Source organism: Nuphar pumila, chromosome 13 (assembly GCF_984573655.1).
Source record: "Nuphar pumila chromosome 13, dmNupPumi1.hap1.1, whole genome shotgun sequence".
NCBI classification, from domain to species: domain Eukaryota; kingdom Viridiplantae; phylum Streptophyta; class Magnoliopsida; order Nymphaeales; family Nymphaeaceae; genus Nuphar; species Nuphar pumila.
This window is the reverse complement of record NC_143261.1, coordinates 6780395-6806797: the sequence shown is the minus strand read 5'-3', so window position 1 is coordinate 6806797 and position 26403 is coordinate 6780395. Positions and strand designations below refer to the sequence as shown.

Genomic DNA, 26403 nt, shown 5'->3' with positions numbered 1-26403 from the left:
ATCGGGCCTAGGATCCGTTAACCGGATCCAAAAAGAAATATATAAATGGGTATTAAAAATATATACGTAATAATATTGGGTAATTGGGATTGAATCCAAATGGATTCAATATGTGGATCCACCATTCCCTTACGACCCAAATCCATGTTAGAGTGGATTCGGCATCGCGGGTCGCGGGGCTCGGACCCAGACCCGGTCCTCTATTAATAAATCACCAATTACAAGAATTGTGCCTAGGGCACGATTCTTGCTAAAAATAAAAAATGGGGGGGGGGGGAGGGGGGTGAGGAAAGAGCTTATTCTGTCTCGCTCTCTCACCTCTCTTTTCCCTCTCTAGCGTTCTTGCGCACGCCGACAGAACTGTTGCTGCTGCCGCCATCGTTAGTGACCTCCTTCTCACAGCAAGCAAGGAACTGATGCCTTCTCGCTGCAGCCATCTCCTCCTTCAATCGTCGGAACAGGTAGAATTCTGTAGATTCTTTTTGGGGGTATTGATTGTGTCGGGTGTGTGTGTACAGAAAAGCAAGAAGGAAATTCCAAAAGGGGGGGGGGGGGATTTTTGTTAACCCCAAGATGTGCGATTTGGGGGTTTCTTGTTTTTATGCAAGAAGAGGAACCAAAGGCCATCGGGAACCCCAAATTGCTATAGTTTGGGGCGGGGGGGGGGGGGGGTCAGGTGTCGGAAATCCCAAATTTCTGATTTGGGAATATCGGACTTCTGACAGTGAGGTATGATGCATGTTAATCTCTGTTTGGGGGTCTCGTTTGGGGTAAAATCCCAAACCCAGAATCACAGTAAGACATTACTGCTAGTTTGTCATTGTGCTACTCTGCTCCTAAAACTGATTATTTACTAAGTATGTTAACTCGGGTGCAAATATCGACTGTTAGTCCATTCTTGATTTTATGTATTCCCTTAAAATTCTGAAAGCTAATGTGAAACAATGTAGCTAATGATAGATGTATATATATATATATATATATATATATATATATATTGATCGACTGACATGATGATGGTCTCTTGTTGGGTTATCGTGTAAAATCGGTTTTAGTTTTTGGAAAATTAAAAATAAGTAAGGAATCTGTAATGTATAGTTACAAGTGTAGCTTCTTGTAATGCCTGAGTATTATGAGTTTTGCTTATCTCTTCTGATCTTCATCGGAGCAACAGATGTCTAGAGACTTCCCTATCAGGCATATATCTTAAACCTGCTTGTGTTTTCTTGTTTCTTAAGTTCTGTTTATTCCTATCAGTAATCATCTGAATAACAAGCATCTGATTGTGCTTAAGTTTGTTTTCTTTTCCCTTGATGTTAATTTGAATAGGCATCTATATAGTTTAGCCCAACGATATGGATTAAACTAGAATGGGCACTGTAAAGTTTGAAAAGTTATGACTGTTGCGAAAGAATATATAGTCACATATATAGGGGTTTGGATTAAGTAGTTTGTTGGGTTTTACATGTTGCTGATGTTGGGTTTTGATTGGTTGAAATTCTCATTCCATTGGATTTTTTTTGTTGTGGTACGGCTGGGGGGACATATATTGTTGAGGAGCAGTTGCAATAGATCAATTGTTATTTCCACTAATTTGGATTTGGGTTCTAAGATTTTTCTGGTGGGTTTATGAATGTGGAATTAGGCCCTAACTTCTTTGGTGTAGAATATTATGATTAATGTGTAAGGGAAGGAGAAGATTCTTTTATGTTCAAAATCTATTGTTTCGTTTGTGGTTGACCACTTCTGGTCTTCCTGGTTTGGTTGATTCCCTGTTAATGTTAACCACATGCCTTATTATTTGCAAAACAGTTAGAGATAATTCACTACCTTGTTTGGCTGAATAGTTAGTGTTAAGTGATTCCCTGTTAATGTTAATAGTATGCCTTATTAATTTCAGATCAATTAGAGTTAATTTACTACCATTATTTGGCTGGAACGTCTTACTGACAAAAATTATTTGGGGTGACCTCTTTATATGGAAAAGAGGTGAGACATATCAAAGAGATGTCATGTATTGAAATTGTTTGTTGCATGTAATCAAATTTTGTGAATTGCTTTTCCTTGGTTCCCCCTTAATTAAAAGAGAATAATATGGTAGGGTTATTCTGAATATAGGCTTAATATAACACTTGGACATATGTACTTCACGTGCTTATAAATATTTTGATACAAGGAATGGTTATACCTTACTCACCTATATAGGGATAGGTTCAAGATTGAGTAATCATAGAATTATGCTTGATGAAATGAATACCGATAGGAAGCTTTACACCTACTTTTATGTGATTCACTTGGAAGTGCAATGTACCCACAAAAAAAAAAGAGGGGGTTCATAACCGAGCATGCGGTTCGGATTAAGGTTAACACATAGGTTGCCAAGCCACAATATTGAGGGTTGTGTTTTGGCCCTCGAATTTATAAAGTGAATACACAAGGAAATTGAAATATAATAATTTTTGTCTGACCGGTTTAAAGGTACTAGGGCATCCGTGCTAGATAGTTTAAAGGTACTAGAGCACTCTGAGTAGATGTTTGAGAAATCTTGCCTAATGGTCAATATTGATTGAATACCCGATGCGGGTACTTGGGTGCAAGGAAAATAAAGTTGTTGAGAAACTTTGGGTTTTTGGCACAGGTCAGTGTCTAAGCATATACAAGACATACATAAGTTAATTCAATGTTAACAAATTTATGTTGATAACTTTATCTGCTATTATATACATAAAGTTGAGTTTTTGAATATTTAATGGCACATATTAGCATGCTTTATAGTTTGTAACATGTGGGATATTTGATGTCTGTTAATATGTTATTACAGAGTTTGTTTTGGTATAGGTGTATACATGATATGAATGTGTGCAACCCTGAAATTCAATTCCTAGGTCCGGGTTATGTTCATGTGTGTGGATGTTAACATATGTTATGAATGAAAAGTTTCACGTGCCTACATTTATGGGACATGTTTGATTATCGTGCATTTATGAATTGGTTTCAAGTACATGTGCATACATGAAATCGATGTGTGTTTGGCATGTACAATCATGCATAAATGTTCTCATGTACTTATGAATTACAAATGAATGCATGTATGTTAAGTGATTACATGACAACACTTGCACATGGATGGTGAACACATGCATATGACTATGGTAACTCATGCACATTGTTAAATTGGTTTGAATGGATGTGTATTTAGAGGCATGTTGATCTCATTGCATACATTGCAAGTTGTTATGATTTTTGTATACGATTCATCTATGGTCTAAATGAATCATCATAGGCTTGAAGAGCCTTGAGCTTTGGTTTTCTCTTTCTTTAATTGTTTAAATGCATCATAATAATCACATTTATACTATAGTTTTAATTGTGTTGTTTTATTGTTGTCACGGGTGGTAGACCGTGAAGAGCTGTGCATGCTGATTTGCGAGCTTATGGTTGCATGTTGATTTGCAAGTCTATGTTATTAACTTTGCATGTTGATTTGCAAATGAAATTTCATTGCACTATATTGCATTGTTCGATGTGTTTTCACGGGCTGGAGTTTTGTGATGGTTTTTGTAGAGGTAGATGCGAGCTTTTACCTTATTTTTGCATGTTGAATTGCAAAACTCAATAATTGACTTTTAATAAAAAGATAACAATTAAGAACAATGTAATATATATTTTGGGATCTCCTATCTAGAGAATGTGGGTCTTAGAGATCCGGTCTTGGGGAGACTGTGAGGATACAAAAACTTTATGTGCTTTATTTTGTCCCCTGAACCCGATATTGAGGTTCTTTCTCCTGACCACGGTTTTAGGGAGAGTCCACCACTTTGCCTGGGTGGTGTGTTTTGACACAACTGTTATTTTTGGTACGAAGAGAGTGGCACATGTGGGCGTGGGGTGTCCCTTGTGTCCTCAACATTAGATGTGGATGTCTAATGTTCCGAAGGTGACTCAGTCGAGGGCTAAGTTCAGAACCCAATAATAAATTATAAATTATATGCTAAGCTATCCTGAAAACCTAACTTGACCTCGAAAATTGTACCCGTTTGGTGTATCCGCGAACAACGGTAATTAAAAAGAGAAAGCCTAAAGTTGTATGCATTTAATAGGGCATGCATATGGAAAAAGAAAACCTTAAGGAAAGATAATAAAGTGTTCATGCATTGCACATAAATCATGCATATTTCTGCTATGCATTAGAACATGCATATGGTATATGTTCTCATAATTGTTACATGTTGATGTGTGCATGTTGTTTAATTTTTAATGTATGATAAAAGTTTTGTTTACTAAAATTGTGCATCATGGTATTGATTAATGTTATTTTATGCCTAATAGATGCACCATGTTGCATTAATGCTTACCTGAATTATATAATTGTCATAATTGTATTCCTTTGAATTATTACATGAACTCGTATATATGGTTATGAGATATTTAAATGTTGCTATTAATGTTACCTTCCAATTAGCTTCTGATACATTATTGATTGTCATAGCGTAGACCTTTACTTATTCTTGTATATGCTGAAAATCACTCTCGATACCCGCATCACATACTTGACACATGATATACCTGCAAGAAGAATTACAGTAATTTCTACTTAAACAATTGTAGTCTAATTCCTATAAATTTATCAATTTTCAAGTGAAGAGTAGAGTTTATGAGCGACTGCGGGATGAGGCATCGGATCGAGATTTTGGATTTATTGTTCCAGGGATAGTTTGAAAAACTCTGATGTTATTATTCATTGATAATGAAATGCAATTAACGTTTTGGCTTGCTCCCCCTATAATGTTTCGAAATGCTTAACCTTATAGTATGACTTGTTTTCACTGTTATATATAAAAAAAAATCCTCAAATTTTGGGTTAAGATTTCAGAACGTTACAGGAGCCACATTGAGGTCAGGGTGCCCAAAAACAGGGTGCAGTGCCCACCCTTATCTTGTATGTGCCCCATACCATACCCAAGTTTCTCTCTCTCTCAACCCCCCCCCCCCCCCCTCCAAACGGAGGGAATTGATAGGGCTGTTAAACGAACCAAGCTTGACACGTTAAGGCTATACTTCTGCTCTTTGTAAGCCAATCACGAGTTGACTCATCTTCTAAAGGTATTGTTTTTAAGTATTTTTTGAAGCTTATTAATATATAAAATATATGTATAATATATATAAATATATGTTTAATCCATATAAAAAACATATATAATATGCATTTTATGTATACAAGATATATAATATATATGTATTTAAATATATAATATAAAAGTATATATACATATATATTGTAAAATGACCTATACGAGTCAAGCCAATCGAGCTTGTCATGTTTGTGCTCGGCTCATTTACCTAAATGAGTTGGCTAATAGTTTGGCTCGCTGAGCTCAATTTCTGAGTTGAGCCCAACTGAGCCAAATGGAAAGTTGTTCATCCCATCCCAAACAATGATGGAGGGTGATCAAGTGCAGCAGCACACTAACAATGTGCAATTACATTGCACCTGATACAGTTGCAAGTCATATAGCGCTGAATAACATGGCTCTTGCTGTTGTTACTTAGTGCATGCATGGTAAGAAAGATCGCGTAGGGCAAAGACTATTATCCTTGCAGGCAAATTTACGACACAATGATGACAAAAAGAAAGGCATGTCGAATTAAAACAGAGAGAAAGGCTTCTACGCAGTAGAAGCAAATCCATTCAAGTTGCACAACCGCTGCCAGTGTCTAAAGATGAGCTCCAAAGCTCCAAGTCCAAGAGCAAGTCCCCCCAGTCAAATTCAGGCTCAAGAGAGGCTGTTGCTTCTGTGGCAAATTCTTCATTATCTAACTCGAGGAATATCTCTGATAACCATGAATTATCTTGAGTTTGGACTGACGGGGCGATTGGCTCGAGCGAACTGGGAAGGGGAAGGTCCTCTTTGGAAGGCTGTCCTGGCTGTGACTCCGATGAACTTGGTGGTACTGTAGTCGAGCTGCACAAATGGGGTACTCTAACTACGAACCTTCGGGCTTGTGGCCTTATGAGAACCGGTGAAGGAACTCGAACTTCTTCTTTCACTTTCTGGGTCGCCCTCTGTTTGGACAAGTGGGAGTTCCAGAAATTCTTTATATCGTTTGCTGTCCTCCCCGGTATTCTACCAGCAATTAAAGACCACCTAAAATGAAAATATCCAATTACTCAAAAACGAACAAAACCATCTATCTCTCTCAAGATTTAATAATGGAACAACTATCACGTATTTGTTTTCAATCACTGTGATCTTTCGAGAGGCCAGGGTCGATGAAAAAAGTGATAAAGACGTTCTCTCTATGGGCATTCATTGATCTTGTGTGTTCAATGGCGGAAAAGGGTTCAATGATGATACACTCGTTTATATATATAAGACCGAGAGAAAGAGAAAGAGAGATTTCGCATTTGGAATGATGCCCTTAGACGGTACCTGTTTCCCAGTAGCCTATGCATTTTGGTGATGAGGTCGACTTCGTCAGGTGAGAACCGGCCTCGCTTTATATTGGGGCTTAGATAGTTTAACCACCTCAACCTGCAGCTCTTACGACACCTACGCAGGCCTGCGCTAACAAACAATATACTTCACAAATTAAAGTGAATAAGCCTTGTCACTAATTTATTTATTTTTTGTCTATGCCTACATCGCTTGAACTTTAATGCAATATGAAAAGCTCTATCGTATCTAAGGGTGGAGGAGTTCGGTTCCACTCATCCTATATGTTATCCCCATCTTCATAGCCCTCTTAAAATTTATGATCCTAGTAGTTTTCTTCAAATCTGTCCTTATAGATGGATTCTACATGGTTGATTTAGTAAGAATTGATGCTTAGATAATATTTTTTCAGCAAAAAATATTATTTTTAAATCATAAAATTTTGTATTTTATCAACCATTGATTTTTGAAGCACCAAAATATCATTCACACATGTTGGATTTCATCGATTTAAATGTCAATCAACACTAAATGAATGATGCAGATCAAATATGTGGAGTCCGATTTTGATCAAAACAACTTGCATCAATGAAATCCCAATGAGGAGTATGAAGATAGGGATGACATGGGGAATGAATGAAATGGATTTGATCTAAGGGCGACTGTTGTTCTCTATTTTATGGTTCATTACTGGATTTTTATTGGTTTCTTTCTTCCAAAAAAAAAAAAGAAAAAGGAAAAAAAAAAAAAACACCTCCTTTCGAGCTACTGCAAGGTCCAACACTTTCATAATTGAAAGAGCAAAAAATAATCCACCAAGCATAGTGACAAAAGTTAAAAACGATAGTAAAAAAGCTAGCTATAATTTGAATTATTTTAAATCGTGCATTTCAGCAAAATCTTGGCAATAAAAATTAATTTTTATAAGAGAATATAATAAAATATTTAAAAATAAAGGCCACACAGTTTTTTCATGATAAATAGCCGTTAAAACCCATGATATTTTGACTATATCGTGAGAAATGACCATTTAAAACGTTCAAGTAATTAATTTCTCGCGATATTTGTCACTGTGCTACCAAGTCTCTTATTTGTTACTGGTTACTGGCGCACACCATAGTCTGAGACTTGTGCATCATACGAAACTGGACCAAAGTTCATGAACCCAAACACAAACTGCACAGGAAAACAGGTCAGTGAGATCGAGTGAACCTACTACAGCTGAAAATTTTGAAAAGTTCCACATTTATAAAAAAGAAAGAAAACACACAAAAAGGTTTATAAATTCTAATGCACCTACTAAACCTGAAAATTGCGTCGAGTTCACAAACAAGGCTGTGTTTCAGCTCATACCAAACATATCCTAATCATGGGAACAAGTTCTAAAAAGGAAAAGGAGAGAAAGAGAGAGAGAGAGAGAGAGAGAGAGAGAGAGAGAGAGAGAGAGAGAGAGAGAGAGTTTTGTTCTTGCCTGCTCTTGAAGGAAACAGATGCCAGTTTCCTTCACCATACTTGTCAATGCATTTTTGAAGCAAAACATCCTCTTCCTTGCTCCACGCCCCTCTCCGAAGAGAGCCTAGAGAGCAATTGGGGGATGATGCAGCCATCTAATTACACCTATCTACACTTCAATCCGTACCTGTTCTGTGCTAATCAACGGGTTATATACACACTCAATCTCTTTGGATCGTTTGGTTTGCTTGTTTGGAAGTCAACGTGCATCAACCTCAGCCATGTAGATATAGCAACTTGTTGCCTTCACACACGCTTCATTTTTTCCAATTCTCCCAGCTTCTCTTGTTGTTCCTTTTTTTTTTTTTTAAGATAGTCAAGCTTGCTTCCTTCTTCTTGCCATAACGGGGTTGGGTCCAATCCATAATTAATCAGCTACCAGTCCATCCGACGTGCCCATTCATTGGTAAGTGAAACTCACCTTATTACCAATGGCATCATATTCTACATGCGTCATTAGTGCTGCACCTAGGAGTGGACCACGAACTGAGCTTTTGGTGAAATTCTCAGACCGGCCGGCTTCGCTCGAGGCCCCTCATTTGCATATATAAGCCAAGCTCAAGCCTATCACTAGGCTTGTTATTAACTCTTTTAAGCTCATGAATTAGTCTTTTTTAATATAACAAGCTATGTTGTGTTTTTCCGTCTAGGAGTAAGCTTATTTTGGCTCATTTTGGCAGATCCCTTAAGCAACGAGATTTCTAAATTTTCTTCATTTATGGACTGCCCATCATGCATGCATGCACGCATTATCCCCTCCATTTAGGATAGTATCCATGGAAATAGGCCACTTGCCACCCAAGAAACCAGCGACACCCCAGAAAAAATCCTCTGACCAAAACTTTAAAGACAAATCTGAAAGACGGATCCATTGTGGAACTGTGGATGTGATCTCCAACTTCCAATCCATGCCGGGCTTCCAATGATTCGCAATCAATGGTGCAACCAGCAAGCTTTCAAGCACCCGTTCCAAGGATTGAAATCACATCCTGCTCATTCTTCACCATACTAAAAAATAACCATTCCTCCCAGGAACAAGTTAGACGTATTTGATCGAAGACCAAGTCCTGCTAAGGTTTTCAAAGATAAAGCAAAGTTCCATTCATTTCTTCTTGTCCTCTCCCGAGAAACCCCCAATGAGGGTCCAATCAAACGACTTCAACCGCTCTTGGTGGGAGGGTGGTGTGTGTTCTCCCCCGAAGACGGCCGTTAGCCACAATGCGTGTTCGGGGGTCCCAATGAGCGCCATGTATATAAGCACATGCACTACAAGAAACCTGTGGATTAGCGACAACCTAAATCCGTTGCTAATCCTACGCTAATCCGTCGCTAAACTGTTTAGCGACGGATTAGCGTTGGATTAGCGACGAATAACTTTCATCGCGATTTTTTCGACGCTAAGTAGTGCCAGAACTTATCCATCGCTAATTTGTGACGGATATGATCCATCGCGAGTCCTTCACTATTTTAAATTAGCGATGGATAATATCCGCCGTTAAATTTAAAAAAAAAAAAAATTGCTCATTGTCGGCGCGTTCTCCGGTAGGGAGCACTTTTTTTTGCACAAAACTGGCGTGTTCCGACGTCGGGACGCTCTTCCGCAGCGAGCCAGTCACGGCGGGAGAAGGGGTCGTAGTGGAGACGGGATCTGGTGAGGGAGAGGTGGGACGGGCGGTGGAGATTGTCGAGGGGCACCGCCGGGAGGAGCGGTCAAGGCAGGTGGCGTAGCCAGGGTTGACGGGGGAGAACTTGCAGGAGGCATCGGGCTGGACGACGACGCTAAGTAGTGCCAGAACTTATCCGTCGCTAATTTGTGACGGATATGATCCATCGCGAGTCCTTCAGTATTTTAAATTAGCGATGGATAATATCCGCCGTTAAATTTAAAAAAAAAAAAAAATTGCTCATTGTCAACGCGTTCTCCGGTAGGGAGCACTTTTTTTGCACAGAACTGGCGTGTTCCGACGTCGGGACGCTCTTCCGCAGCGAGCCAGTCACGGCGGGAGAAGGGGTCGTAGTGGAGACGGGATCTGGTGAGGGAGAGGTGGGACGGGCGGTGGAGATTGTCGAGGGGCACCGCCGGGAGGAGCGGTCAAGGCAGATGGCGTAGCCAGGGTTGACGGGGGAGAACTTGCAGGAGGCATCGGGCTGGACGACGACGCGGAGGATGGAGGTGCCGTTGGTGCCCGAGCAGTCTCCACCGAGAGGTGCCTGAGAATGGAGGATGGAGGTGTCGTCGAGTTGGACAACGAGACGGGGACAGAGGGATCGCTGCAGAGCGACTGCAGAAGCTGTCGTGGTGCGAGAGGTGCCTGAGAAGGTCGACCTCCGTGGTGCGAGAGGTCGTTGCACGTCGTCAGAGGAAGATGGGGATGGTTTAAATCAAACGGAGGGAGGAAAAAACAGAGGGAGGAAAAATTTCGAACGGGGGGGGGAGGGAAAATTTCATGCCTTAGGCGAGATAGTTTAAATAAAAAATTAGCAACGGAATTAGCGAGGGAATTTTTCCATTCCTAATTCGTCGCTAATTAGCGACGGATTAGGGACAAAAAAATTCCTCGCTAATTCTGTCGCTAATTAGCATTTTTTATAGTGTTTTGGCGACAAAAAAATTTTGTCGCTAATCTATCGCTAATTAGCGACGAAAATATTTTTGTCGCTAATTTTGCAAATATTTCAAATGTTAGCGACAAATAGTTTTCGCTCGCTGATACGTCGCAAATTTGACAAAAATGTCCTCCATCTAAAAAGTCGAGGATGATGTTAACTCTTTAAAGTCCAAACATTCCATTTTCGCCCTAAGCAGTAAACTTTTGCACCATTTGTTGTAACAGAAACTCCCTTTGATGATGCAAACTTTGCCACCGGAGTAGCGACCTTTGCCGTCGTCTCGAGTCGAGGTTCCCGCCTTGGTTTTTAGCTTGTGTTATAACACATTGTTTCCTTCTCATTTCTGCCTTGTGTTACAAAACATTCTTGGGTTCGCGATCGACTGGTTCGATCATTGGTGGGTGTCATAGGGCATTTGTCGGCCATCTCTTTTTACAATCTTCTCTTCTTTTTTGTTGTCGTTAGGCATTATGGAAGAAAACAATGACGCACAAACATTCCAACAAGTGCCATTAAGGCATCGTGAGTACCTTTCCATGTCATCATGTTATCGTTGAAAAATGTATGTCATCGTGAATGCCATTAAAGCATTGTTTTGTTATTGCAGGTGGATCGTGTCCTTTCGATGGTTGGAAACTTAATGATATCTGTAAGACGCTGACACTTGTCGACAAGAATGCTTATTTATAGACGCGAGAAAGAGCATCTACCCCATTCGGTATCCTCCATTCACTCAGTATATGCAATGTATCACAAATCACGATTATAGTAACATACTACCGATTTGTGAGATATTGTTTTGTTTGTTAATATCGATTTGTAAGCTATTATGCTAAATTTCTGAATCAATTTATAATATATTTTGTGATATGTATATCGATTTGTAAGATATGATGTATTTTGTAGTGTCGATTTGTAATATATTATGCAATATATATATATCGATTTGTAAGATATTATGTGTTTTCTAGTATCAATTTATAAGATATTTGTAGAAAGACTTTTAAAACGTGTGCATGCAGAAATACATTGTTACCCGCTTGCGGTGGCGACTTTTGTATTCAAATTGCAGCTCATTTAACAATTTCTATTAAAATCGCTTCACAGCATCATAGATATAATTAAATCGCTATCGTCAACACACATATACGACAAATCATTTCTTTTATTGGCATGGTAAGTAACAACTCGATGCATAGTATAAGCAAATAACAAATTGTCGTTGCTTTTATATTGTGATTCATTCAATCATTTCTTTAACTTGCTTAACCTTACCGGTATCCGTTGTTATATGTATCATGAGTAAATTATACTAAATGTATGCATTTGCTAACGCAAATTGATATCTTGCTTATAACAGTGGTGTGCTTATCATCTGGTTGTAGTGAAGATGATCTATCTCAATCATTTGAAAGATATGGAGAAGTGAACATCTGTACTAATGACGCTCCTGAAGAAGTGAACATATGCACTAATGATGCACATGATAACAAGGGTGTAGGCATTGGATTCACTCTTGACTTGAATGTTCCAGCAAAAGAAATGCAATTCGATAATGAGGTCGACGATTGTGACAATACACTTGATAAAGGTACAAGCACTAGGAATATAGATGATAGCACACCTAACTCTGTTCCCGTAGAAGAAATGCAGTTTAATAATGAGGATGTTGCATATAAATTTTATAATGATTATGCTTTAAAATTTGGCTTCAGTGTTAGAAGGTATTCTTGGTCAAAAAATGCACATATCTAATCTTTTAAAGAATGTTCATTTACAAAGGGCGAACATTATAAACCTTTGTTCACTGTATACAACGGTAATCCCTTTTGCGATTTTTATTTATGAAGGGTGATTATTACAATAATTTATGAACAATACACATATCTGATCACTTATTGGATTTTCATTTAAAGAGGGCGAACATTACAAGCCTTTGTTCACCACATACATTGCTAATCCCTTTTGCGATTTTCATTTATGGAGGAAGAGCATTACAACAATTTCTGAACAGTACACATCTCTAATCGCTTATAAGATTTTTATTTACGAAGAGCTAACATTACAAGCCTTTGTTCACTGTACACAATGGTAATCCCTTTTACAATTTTCATTTACGTAGGGTGGGCATTACAATGATTTTTGAATAGTAAATATCTCTAATCGCTTATAGGATTTTCATTTACGAAGGGCAAACATTACAAGCCTTTGTTCACTATACACAACGGTAATCCCTTTTGCGATTTTCATTTATGTAAGGTGAGCATTACAACGATTTCTGAATAGTACACATCTCTAATCTTTTATAGAATTTTCATTTACGAAGGGTGAACATTACAAGCCTTTGTTCACTGTACACAACGATAATCTCTTTTGCGGTTTTCATTTACATAGGGTGAGCATTACAACGATTTCTGAAGAGTACACATCTCTAATCTTTTATAGGATTTTTATTTACGAATGGTGAACATTACAAGCCTTTGTTTATCACATACATCGCTAATCCCTTTTGTGATTTTCATTTACGGAGGGTGAGCATTACAATAATTTCTGAACATTACACATCTCTAATCTTTTATAGGATGTTTATTTATGAAGGGCGAACATTACAAACCTTTGTTCATCGTATACATCGCTAATCCCTTTTGCGATTATCATTCATGGAGGATGAGCATTACAACGATTTCTGAACAGTACACATCTCTTATCGCTTATAGGATTTTTATTTATGAAAGGCGAACATTACAAGCCTTTGTTCACTGTACACAACGGTAGTCTCTTTTGCGATCTTCATTTATGTAAGGTGAGCATTACAATGATTTCTAAATAGTACACATCTCTAATCACCTATAGGATTTTCATTTACGAAGGGCAAACATTATAAGCCTTTTTTCACTATATACAACGGTAATCCCTTTTGTAATTTTCATTTACGTAAGGCGAGCATTACAACAATTTCTGAACAGTATACATCTCTAATCGCTTATAGGATTTTCATTTATGAAGGGCGAACATTACAAGCCTTTGTTCACTGTACACAACGGTAATCCCTTTTGCGATTTTCATTTACGTAGGGTGAGCATTACAACGATTTCTGAATAGTACACATCTCTAATCGCGTATAGGATTTTAATTTACAAAGGGCAAATATTACAAGCCTTTGTTCACTGTACACAATGGTAATCCCTTTTGCGATTTTCATTTACGGAGGGTGACCAGTACAATGATTTATGAACAGTACACATCTCTAATCGCTTATTGAATTTTTATTTACGAAGGGAAAACATTACAACCCTTTGTTCACTGCATACATCGCTAATCTCTTTTGTGCTTTTCATTTACGTAGGGTGAGCATTACAACGATTTTTGAATAGTACACATCTCTAATCGCTTATAGGATTTTTATTTACGAAGGGCAAACATTACAAACCTTTGTTCACTGTATACATCGGTAATCCCATTTGTGATTTTCATTTACGTAGGGTGAGCATTACAACGATTGCTGAACAATACACATCTCTAATCACTTATAGGATTTTCATTTACGAAGGGCAAACATTACAAGCCTTTGTTCATTATACACAACGGTAATCTCTTTTGAGATTTTTATTTACGTAGGGTGAGCATTACAACGATTTTTGAATAGTACACATCTTTAATCGCTTATAAGATTTTTATTTACGAAGGGTGAACATTACAAGCATTTGTTCACTGTACACAACGGTAATTCCTATTGCAATTTTTATTTATGGAGGGTGAGCATTACAACGATTTATGAATAGTACACATCTCTAATCGCTTATTTGATTTTCATTTATAAAGGGTGAACATTACAAGCCTTTGTTCACCGCATACATCGTTAATCCCTTTTGGATTTTCATTTATGGAGGGTGAGCATTACAACGATTTTTGAACAATACACATCTCTAATCGCTTATAGGATTTTCATTTATGAAGGGCAAACATTTATGAGGGAGAACATTACAACAATTTGTTCACATAGACAAACTTCACAAAAAGCAAATCACGATAGGACAAATACTATTTACAAAATGACGTCTATGTCGGAGACAACATATGCATGGTATAATGAGTCATAATGCCTTTTTCTTTTAGAAACCACACTAATGACCTGAAAGACTTAGGATTTCTCAAATTGTAAGTAGAGATACATGTAGAGAGAGTTGTCGTCTATAGAGGTGATAAATAATAGTCCAACTTATTCGCGTGTTTAGTAAAATTATAATTTTATTTCAACCAAGAAAGATTTACATAATTTGTATATAGTCTTAAAAAATTTATATACAAAATTTGGTGTACACAGTCTACAAAATCTATTAAAAAACTCTGTATATCATATTAATCGTGGGGGTTCGCGTCGTTCGTTGCCTTGCAAATACTCTTCCCGATTGATTCTTTTTCTTTTCCGCATTTAGAAACTCAGTCAATTTTTGGCATAGTTCGGTGCAGAATCCCGGTATATTATCCTGCAACAAAAATGTAATATGACACTAATGTATAAATTGAGTCCCCAATAACAGTGAATAATAAAGAGCATACAATATCAAAATCAGGTTATCATCCATTGTATATTGCTTCAATATACTTCATTATGAATATTCCATAATCGACACCATTACTTTGTAAAGGAGCATGGTCTGCACAGAGCAAGCTCCACTCGCCAATGCCAAGACCCAAAATGTTTTTTAGGAATCCCTCCTGTGGTTAATGCAGAATATAGTAAAATCCAGGCCACTGTAAAAGATATGATACACTTATAGACAAAAACTTACCAAATGTATAATGTCACGTTGTACACCAGTATGAAAGTCCAATAAGTTGTAGCACCATAGTTGCTTTTCCCGTAAATCTATCATGTATAAGACCCAATGCTCAACAGATTGCCAGAGTGTAGAAATCAATATCTGTGAATCGATATATTATATTAGAAATCAATAGACAAATCGTGTTAGGAATGTTAGGCCTAAACCTTAGAAAAGAGGTTTATTCACCTACCTTTTCACTTGACCAAAAGTCTCTGCAGTGATTATTGTTATCCTAGTATAGTAGTGCATCTTGAAATCCAATGGTGTATGGCTTTTAGTGGACGTAAGTCTGTTGAACGAAAGAGTGATAATAGTAAGGTTAAAACACGAAGCAACAAGAGTAAATCATAAAAGAAAATAAACAAATAAGATTACTGATATACCATGAAATAAGGGGTGACGATACATCTAGTATTACTTGTTGTGTTGTTTGTAATATACATGACAAAATCGGATATAGTCTGTTTGCAACAAATATGAACTTGTTAACATACATACCCATGACATACGTAAATATATAACTGATAGTGGTTTCATACGTACAAAATTACTGATAGTGTTCCCTTTTGCAAATTCATCTTGCAACTGATTGATGTTCTGTTGGAGATCTTTGCTGCGTTTTTGCTCACCTTTTTTTGTGGATGTTCCATTGATATGAGCAGAATATTCAGTAAACTACATTAAAATTGCTTTTAACAGTACACAACATAAATCAAATATATGCCATAAAAGAGGCAAATATTGCAGAAACTAGTCACGAGGTTTAGAAAATATATGCCTGAATCACCATCGTTGGTCGTGTAGTTATGGTTGTCTCCTTCATCACCATCGCTGGCCGTCTAGTTATTGTCATCTTCTTCGTCGACATCGCTGGCCATGTAGCTGTCGTTGTCTCCTTCCTCGATATGGATACCCCCTTTGCGATGAAGCAGCTTATATGTTTGTTTCACAAACACGTCGTTCTAAAAGAATCGTCGGTTCATCTGTTTCTTAATCACGTAGCAAAGCGAAGCGACACCCTCTTGAACTTGTGCGACGTGTCATTCATATATAAAGGAAATGTCATTTCACCTATCGCCCATTTTCAAAAACCGTGTGCAAATTAATTACATTGCACATTAATTAAATAAAAAAATATTGTTTTATCTGACTTTTACAAAACTAGTCAACGTGATATGACGTATCAGTCTAAATATCAAGTCAATTTGTTTATTATTTTCTTTTCTGCAATTTATGAATCAGTCATTGTGTAAATTGCGATAGAACATATCGTTCACATTGACAAAGCTCGTAACATCAAATTGCAATAAGACAAATATTGTTAAATTATGAAACTTAAAGTATTTTAGTTGTAAGTCAGTTTATATTTATTAACTTACCTAGATTTGTATTTATTAAATTATCGAGATTTGTAGTCTGAACAATGTCTCGATTTGTGTGATGGGTTTAGGTGGGGGAGTGACCAGACCCCACCCATTGTCTAAGTCTAAAACCCTAATATATTTAACCTGTCTTCCTCTTTCTTTTATGCGGCAGAGCAACTTCTTTTTCTTTTTTCTCTTATGCCTCTGTCTTCTTCTTCATATTTTTCTTCTTCTTCTTCCTTGTATTTTTCTTTCTTCTTTGTTCTTCTATGTTCCTTCTACCTTTGCTTGATGGATGGTGTTTGATGTTGATACCGTTGTTGTTTTATGTCGTGCAGAAAGATTTTTATAATCTTTGATGATGATTATAATGGTTATCTTCTGTGGATACATCGATGTATTCATGACACATACGACTATGGCGTATTTGTCATGAAGTATATCGAAGCTTACGTAGAATATAATGACCATAATCATCCTCAATTTTTGCTGTCGTACCGGAGCAAGCACATATATTCTGCATGATAGACATGTGGGTGTTGATGACAATGTATTTGATCTATTCCTACTGTCAGACTTTCAATCGTTCGCAGACCATGCTTTTTAGTTAGAAAAATATTTGTCTAATCTTCAATATACTTCATGACAAATATGCTAGTCCTGCGGCTGCATCTTCTCTGTCTGTTGGGATCCATAACTTTACCTGCTACCAATATACATCGTGACAAAAAACTTACAAACAGATAAGGACCTCCATTGGTAGATAGATTTGCCTTCAATCATTTCTGTGACTAGCGAAGGCCACTGAGTAAACTGAAAGTGCTGATGCTGCTAATGATGTTGATGATGTCTATTTCGAAGCATATCACTATTTGGACGTGGGTTAATGTTGATGTCTGTTTTCTTTGATGTTGATGATGGTAATATATTGTATCTAAGCCAAACCATTGGTCATGATGTATTGTAACTAAATACTCATGTAAATGAATATGATTGTAATGTATCGTTAAAATTATTTATAATAACGAGTGCTAAATATCTTATGACTGTTACTAAGAATGCTAACGATTACAATGACGTACACTAATGAAAGTTAAATGTTAAAGCGATAACGATTTGTACTAAGGAATACAAATTCCTACAACGGTCATTACTTATGAATGCAAACAATTACAACGATTTACAACACTGAAAATTGAATGCTAAAGCTATAACGATATGTACTAAAGAATACAAAATCCTGCAAAGATCATTACTTAAGAAGGCAAACAATTACTATGATTTACAGTGCTAAAAGCTAAATGTGTAAGCGATAACGATTTGTACTAAGGAATACAAAATCTTGCAACGATCATTACTTAAGAATGAAAACGCTTACAATGATTTACAGTACTGAAAGATAAATGCTAAAGAGATAACAATTTGTATTACAAAGAGAAAATCTTGCAGCGATGATTACTTAAGAATGTTAAACATTTCAACGATCTATACTACTGAATGAGAAATGCTAAAATGATTGTAAACGATTTTAAACCATTTACCTCATTTAATTGTAGACCATCTAAAATGAACTTAGCATTAACTTGCTTTATATTAATTCTAGACCACCAGCCGATCTTTAAGAAAACCACAAATCGCAGGGCAACACTAAGGTCGCAACGCCACAATATGCTCCCACGCCCAAGTCTACAACATATCCGCACAGACAACATTGCGATAAGCTACTTTCAGACTCAGAAGAAGCTGAGTCCAAGGCAAGTGCGCTGACAAGATTTCTTGGCAGAATTCGATATGGTCCTCAAGTACAAGCCAGGCAGGACCAATGTTGTTGCCGACGCCTTGAGTCAGAAGGTAGAACTTGCAGCTTTGCTCGCTTGGGACGGCAGTGTGAGCCAGCCGATGAGTGATTTTCTCAAACAGGTATAAGAAACTTCAAAAAGTGACCTGATGGCACAACAATTGATCATATTGGTGAAGGAAGGAAAGATGTAGAGATTTTGGTTGGAGGACGATTTGCTCCACGTTGCGGGCGACCATCTATATATTCCGCTGCAGCATACCTTAAGGAGGCGCTTGATGCACGAGTGATACGCCCTCACTAGGATCATGCCACTTAAGTACAAGAATTATTGTAAAAAATAAATGCGATCACTTTTATTTAGGAAGGTCGAACATTACAACGATCTATTCAGTGACACTTGTGTGTTACAATTATTAAAAAAAAAATTAAACAATTAAAGAATATCATGTTACAAAAACATAATTATAGAATTATAGAATTACAACAAAGAATTATCGGGATAAAAAGAATCGCTATCATTTATTCAATGGCACTTGACGACTCATATGGACTATGACATATAAATCGTCTCTTTCTTTTTCTTGGTGGACTCTCTATCCTTGTTGGCCTCTTAGTTCCTTCGATCTTATTATAAACACTAGTCATCATCTCTACTAGTGACCGCAGTTGTCTCCCCAAATTGCTCACCTCCTTCCGTAAGTCCTTATTGTCCCTCTCCAACATCTCGAACCTTGTGCCAGAAACTACATTCTTTTTTATGAGTTGTGTTCGCTCCTCATCGTGTACTGTTACTGAGGTAATCGTTGTTGTAGCCAGAGGGAGACAATGGACGTATTTTCTATGCTGGGATGCGACATAATGGGGGATAGGAGGGAGGCATGGGTTCCCAATATTCTTAATCTCCAGATTTCGACGCATGAGTTCTCAATATTTTTAGAAATAGTTGGGATCATACTGTCGTTCTTTATAATCATATGCTAGGGCACAGACACCTCCTTTGTTCTAGCTATCCAATTGTTCCCTGTAGCATTGGTGCTAATTTACGTTTCTGGCCCCACCACTATTCATCTTCCTTCTAACTTCCACAGGCTTCTTTGGGATAGACTATCTCAAGCCAGATTATAGAAGAACTCGACTACCATGCTGCAACTCAACTTCATAATTGATAAACAGCCAAATATCGCGGTCAGACAGTCTCGCACCCTCAACAACAAGCTTTTGATCTTCGTTCTCCCCATCTCCATACAATCTCCACACAACCTGTGCATTGGAGATTATGGTTTAGGTATAGACGATTATTCATGCTAATGAATGCTAAATATTAAAATTATTTATAATAATGAGTGATAAATATATTACAACGATTGTTACTAAGAATGCAAACGATTACTACAATTTACAGTACTAAAAGATAAATGTTAAAGCGATAACGACTTGTACTAACGAAGACAAATTCTTGCAGCGATGATTACTTAAGAATGCTAAACATTTCAATGATTTATACTCCTGAATGATAAATACTAAATCAATTATAAACAATTTTAAACCATTTACCTTATTTAGTTGCAGACCATCTAAAATAAACTTTGCATTATCCTCCTTGATATTTATTCTAGCCCACCAACCGATCTTTGAAAAACCACAAATCGTAGGGCCACACTGAGGATGCAACGCGACAATATGCTTTCACGCCCAGGCCTACAAAAACAATATATTAGTAAGACTACAACCTTCAATGAACTTAGTCTACAAGTACTAAATATGTAATAAAAAAATACCTAAACAAATGGTGAAAACCCCCTGACAGTTTTCGTACCCTTATTCGCACGGTAAAGTTGACTGTACAAGTGTGCGAGCATGGCAACACTCCATGCATAGTTATCGACTTGATCTAAGTCTTCCAGGAACTGCAACCACAAGTAACTTATTCTCGAACCAGAATAATCAAAAAATAATGTAAGACCAAAAAAATAAAGAAGGAAGTCGCACAACTCTTGGTCAGCTCTTTCAGATGCACATGTAGCGGGCCGACCTTCCAATTTATTATAGAAAGAAGAAACTTTCATTAATGTGGAATTGCTTCCACCAGAAATACATTGACTCTAGTCGTCCATCAACATTCCTAGAAGGGTCGTGCACTTTTTCCTTTTGTTATTGTTTGAATCTCGTAATAGGACAACACTGTCATGGCACTTAAAACCAGTAATCCACGCCATATCTTTTAGGGTCATGGTAATCTCAAAAGAATCAAACTGGAATGTATTTGTCTGATGATTCCACTTATTTACTAGGTGAGTCATGGTGTTCTAGCACATTTTAAAATAATGCTGGTTCAAAAGGCCGCCAAAGTGCATATTTATAATCGATCCTTCTGATATTCACTCAACTGTCCATACCACGACAGAACTACAGGCCACTGACACAGCCCCTCGAGCTTTTCACTCGGTGCTCTACTTCTCTTCTAACCTCCTGTAATACAAAATAACATATTATTTGTATTAATTATAAATTAGTCTCATTTGTACTTTTATACCTCACTGTAGACAGTAATCGCTATAAATAATAATCGTTGCATACACACTATCACAGTAATCGCTATACATAGTAATCGTTATCACAGTAATCACTATACATAGTAATGCATATCACAGTAAATCATTCATAGTAATCACTATCACAGTAATCGCTATACATTAATCAAACTTATCATAGTAAATCATGACAAACAGGATCGATTTACGTACCTTGGTCACAATTTTCTCCTCTTCATCCCCTCCCTCCTTCCTCTGTCTTTCTTGTTGCTCCGCCACCTCTCACTGCTTTTTTACTTCTTCTGTCTTTCGCTCCATCACCACCCTCGTCTGCTTTTCAATGTCTTCCTTCCTTTCCCTTTCCTTCTCTTCTTCTTCCTGCTTTTTCTTTTCCCTTTCTTTTTCTTCCTCCTTTTGCTTCTTCCTTTCTCTTTTCTTATCTTTCTTGTCCTCCTTCTCCTTTCTTTGCCTTTCCTTCTCTTCCACATCCTGATGCTTCTTCCTTTACCTTTCCTCTTCCATCTTCATCATTTGTCTTTCCTTCTCTTCCTCCTCCTTCTTCTTCAATTGTCTTTCCCTCTGCTCCTCATCTTCCTTATTCTTTTTTTGCCTTTCCCTCTCCTCCTCCTCTGCCTCCTTCTTTATTTGCCTTATCTGCCTTTGCTTTTCAAAATACTCTTGCTTCATCAGTTGCCTTTCCTTCTCTTCCTCCTCCTTCTTCTTCTTCAATTGCCTTTCTCTCTCCTCCTCCTCCTTATTCTTTTTTTTCCTTTTCCTCTCCTCCTTCTCCTCATTCTTTTTTGCCTTTCATTCTCCTCCTCCTTCTTCTTCCTTTTCCTTTCCCTCTCCTCCGACTTCTTCCTTTGCCTTTTCTTTTCGTTCTCCTCTTCATTCTTTCTTTGTTTTTCCTTCTCTTCGTCATCCTTCTTCTTCTTCTTTATCTTTAGTTCTTCCTCATTCTTTCTTTGGTCTTCAGCCTCAATATCTGATGGGTAATCCTCCGCATAATACAATTCCAATGCTTTGTCTTTGTCTTTATCATTCTCAATCTTCATTATATTTTGGTACCTTTCATAACGCTCATATAGATAGGATTGGCGTATAACTTCTCTAATATTCATCCCATAGAACATCGAGGGATTTCTTGTCTAACGAGCTTTAGACATTGCTAACATGCACACCATATAAATTTAACCGCATCATTATATGTTGCAACCGCCTCCCCAAGTATATAATAATACAAATTATCTTATTCATTATACAATCACCAACATTACAAATCATCACAATATTTGGCTTCATAAGTAAACATCGTTGTAAGATTTAGCAAACTTAAGTACAAATCGAGGTAACTTCATAAATACACATCTTTAGTGCTTTAAATGTATAAATCGTTTATGCTTCAAACTTACAAATTGTTGTATAAATCGAAACATTCATAAGTACACATCGTTGCAACATTTGGCTTCAAACGTATACATTGTTATACAATTTATCAAACTTAAGTATAAATCATGGTAGTTTCATTAAATTGTTACTGTTTCAAACGTATAAATCATTTCTGCATCAAACGTCGAAATCATTGTAGAAATATATCCTTCATAAGTACACATCATTGAAATGTTTGGCTTTCATAAGAACAAATCGTGCTAACTAACTATTTTTCGATGCCCAAAAGGTGGATAGGTACAAACCGATTAGTTTCAGTATGCAAATAGGTGTTATTTAGCATGAATAGTAAAACCAGTTGTAAGATTTAGCATTTATATTTATAAATCGATTTGTTTGGATAACGAAACCTTGGTAATCCGATAGTGGAGGAGAAACACACAGAAGGTAGACACAGCCGATGGTGGCAACAATGCTACCACTACGCAGACGACGACAAAAGATGCTCTGGCGACAACAAACGACAGAAAAGGGCACTCCGGCGGCAACAGATGATGGAAAAGGGTGCTCCGGTGACAGCAAACGACGGTAAAGGGAGCTCTGGTGGCAGCAGAAGATGGTACAACTGCTACTCCGGTAGCTGGAGACGATGACAAAGTTTGTGTCATCAAAGGGAGCTCCTGTTACAACAGATGGTGCAAAAATTTACTGCTTAGGGCGAAAACAGAACATTTGGACTATAAAGAGTTAACATCATTCTCGAACCAGTGTTTTACTTTTCTATATGGAGGATCTTGAATCGTCGTTTCCCTTTTTTTGAATGGAGGACATTTTTGTCATCTTCCAGAACCGTCATTTCATGGCAAGAAAGGGTACTTATGTCTTTGCAATTGCACTGGATTATGATGCTAAGTGATGCAGACACACACGGGGATACGAGCCCCATGAGCTTATATACGTGGCACTCATTGGGACCCCCAAACACGCACTGCGGCTAACGACCATCTTTGTGGGGGAGGAACATATAACCTACTTCGGCTCTTGGTAGGCTTATAAAGAACTTATGATATCCTCCTTTCCATATAATGAATAGGCTCACCTTTGTATCGATAGGCTTTTTCTTTATCACCCACCACATTTCTTCCACTGATCAATAGAGGAGGAGGATGGCTAAAAAACCTTTCATCATCACTCCTTGATGGGTCAGAAAAGGCAAAGTTGTTCTCTTGCAGCTCTCTCAACTCCTCCATGTTGGACATTTCGGGTTTGGGTCCAACCCATATGTGACACAGTTTGACACTACAAGTTGGGCTAGTGGCTAATAGTGAGTAGTTAATAGCTTTAAGTGAGTGGAGGTTACGTGAATGTGGAAAGACCACATTCACATAACTGCTCCCCTTATAAAAGGGAGAGGGGGACTGTATGTATGATGAGAGCAATCAACCCCTTAGCCCCATTTAGTGCCCACATTCTGGTATTTACTAGGTTCAGGGTCATGCTTATCGTCAACCTAAGACCTGGGCTCATCGTGGGCGTCGACCGGCTGAGGAGAACGTCGAGCACCCACACGTCATTTCCATGGCGTCTATATGTATGCAATTATTTGATTCATTTTTACGATATACGCCATCATTGGGTTATGGGCCCACTTTACCGCACATTCTGTTGAGCGTGAGGGTGCATTCAGTTTACGCTCGTCGATGTTTGCGCATCCATTCTCATCCTATTATTGCATTCTCGTGCCGCCGACAGTTGCGATCACCAGGGCAGGTAGCAGAATCTGGGCTGACATAAATGTATGCATGTTCTGCTAATCCGAGTACCCCTTCGCATAAACGGCTTTCGCCATGACGAAAAGGGAAACTGTGACATTCACACTGCCGTCGTTGCCATCGATCTACATTGCCACATTCGTCGGTGGGTCCACTTCTGTGGTGGTTGCCAGGCGTAGTTGAGCCACTATCGTCGGCAGCATCGACCGACCATCGAGGTCGGTTGGTAGCCGGTAGCCTCGATCGGTTGCCAGTGGAGTGACTAACCCCGATAAAAAAAACAAAAAACAAAAAACAAATAGGGTTTTACATGATACAGAGGATTGTTGTGGGGTTTTTTTTCACCATGGCTCATCATTGGAAAATAGGCTAATTGTTGTGGGGTGATATGTAGGAAGGGGCAGCCCTCGGTCGCTGGTGGTTTCGTCATTGCCGCTGGCAAGAGATTTGGGGGAAAAGTTAACCCCCTTACCTTTCACTAGTAGGGAGGTGTAAACACCCAAAATTTTCCTCATTCATTTTCAAACACACCACTGTAAACACCCCAAATTTTCACCCTCATCTAGTGTTTATATATTTCATGTGTCATTGCATATCATTGCATGCATTCGGCATACCATTTCATTGCATTGCATAGCATTGCATGCCATTACTTCTCATTTTCGAGATCCAGCATTCCTGTTTTCAAATTATTTAATCCAGATTCGGGTTTTAAAACTTTTCTTTCAAAATCAAATTTAAAACCTGGGTTTTTAATCAACATTTTGTCATTTGTCAACCCCCAGGATCTTATATTTTGAAATGTTTTTCTCAGAAAACAATCTGGATTCGTTTTAAACTCAATTTTCAACTGATTTCAATTCTCAGTTGAGACTTATTTAGGTGGTGTCGCTTCTAGATTCCTTTATTTATCAAATTTCTCAAAAATTTCAGAGTCCTAGTTGGATCAAGACTCTATCTTTTTAAAACATTTTCAAAACTCCATTTTGATTTTAAACCAGTTATGGTCATATCCCTTGTCCATTTCCTCCATGTTGGCCAAAATCTTAGAGTCCTAGTTGGATCAGGACTCTTTTTCCAGAGTCTTAGTCGGATCAGAACTCTACTTTTTACTACCTTTTTTACCTGTTTTTGGATAAAACCTTTCAAAATCTTCCATTTTGGCCAAAATCCCAGAGTCCTAGTTGGATTAGAAATCTTCTTCAAGAATCCCAGTCGGATTAGGACTCTTCTTCAGAGTTTCAGTCGGATTAGGACTCTGTCTTTTGTCACTATTTTTACCTGTTTTCAACCAAATTTTTTAAAATGAGTCAAAAACTCAGAGTTTTAGTCAAAACATGACTTTGTTCAGAGAATCCTAGTTGGATCAAGACTCTAACCTTGATTTCAATTTTGCGAGAATCTTTTCAAAATCTCTTTATTTATCTTTCCAAAATTTCAAAATTGTTACACTTTTATCAAAGAATTTCAAAATTTTGGGATTTTATCCTAGAGTCCTGATAGAATCAGGATTCTGCCCCAGAGTCCTGATCAAATCAGAACTCTATCCAAAGTTTGTTTTCTCACTCCATTTTCACTGATTTTCAAAATTTTTGTTTAAATTTCATCATTTGCTTATCAGAAAACCAAAAATTCTTAGAGTTTTGATCGAATCAGGACTCTTTCTCAGAGTCCTAATCAGATCAGGACTCTGAACCAAAACTTCAATTTTACCCTGTTTTTAACTGTTTTTCAAAATTCTCTCATTTGTTTTCTTAGAAAATCCAAAAATCTGAGAGTCGTAGTTCAAGTAGGACTCTGTCCTCAGAGTCTCAGTTAAATCAGAACTCTATTTTATTTCAATATTTGTTATTGTTTTCACTGCTTTCAAAAGTTTTTTCATCTGTTTTTCATAAAATACCAAAAAAATCTAGAGTTTCAGTCCGATCAGGACTCCGTCCCAGAGTCCTAATCCAGTTAGGAGTCTGTTCTAGAGTCTGTTTTTGCTTCCATTTTTACTCTTTTCCATTTGTTTTTCTAGAATTTAGTTATTTTGTAGAGTCCCAGTTGATTCAGAACTCTATTTCAGAGTTTCGGTTGAGTTAGGACTCTAACCCTGACTGCATTTTCTGCCTTATTTTACCATTTTTTGATAAAATCCTTCAAAAAACTCCTTCATTTGGCT

At 37.6% G+C, this 26403-nt stretch overlaps 1 protein-coding gene across 1 annotated transcript; it reads right to left on the bottom strand.

The window, feature by feature from the left end:
- Window positions 1-5689: 5689 nt before the first annotated feature.
- Window positions 5690-8041, bottom strand: LOC149817635 (transcription factor MYB75-like). The gene is made up of 3 exons (XM_089985472.1): window positions 7942-8041; window positions 6432-6561; window positions 5690-6146 (listed from the first exon to the last, which is right to left on the bottom strand). The coding sequence occupies exons 1-3, from the start codon at window positions 8039-8041 to the stop codon at window positions 5690-5692; spliced, it is 687 nt and encodes a 228-aa protein (XP_089841598.1).
- Window positions 8042-26403: the final 18362 nt, after the last annotated feature.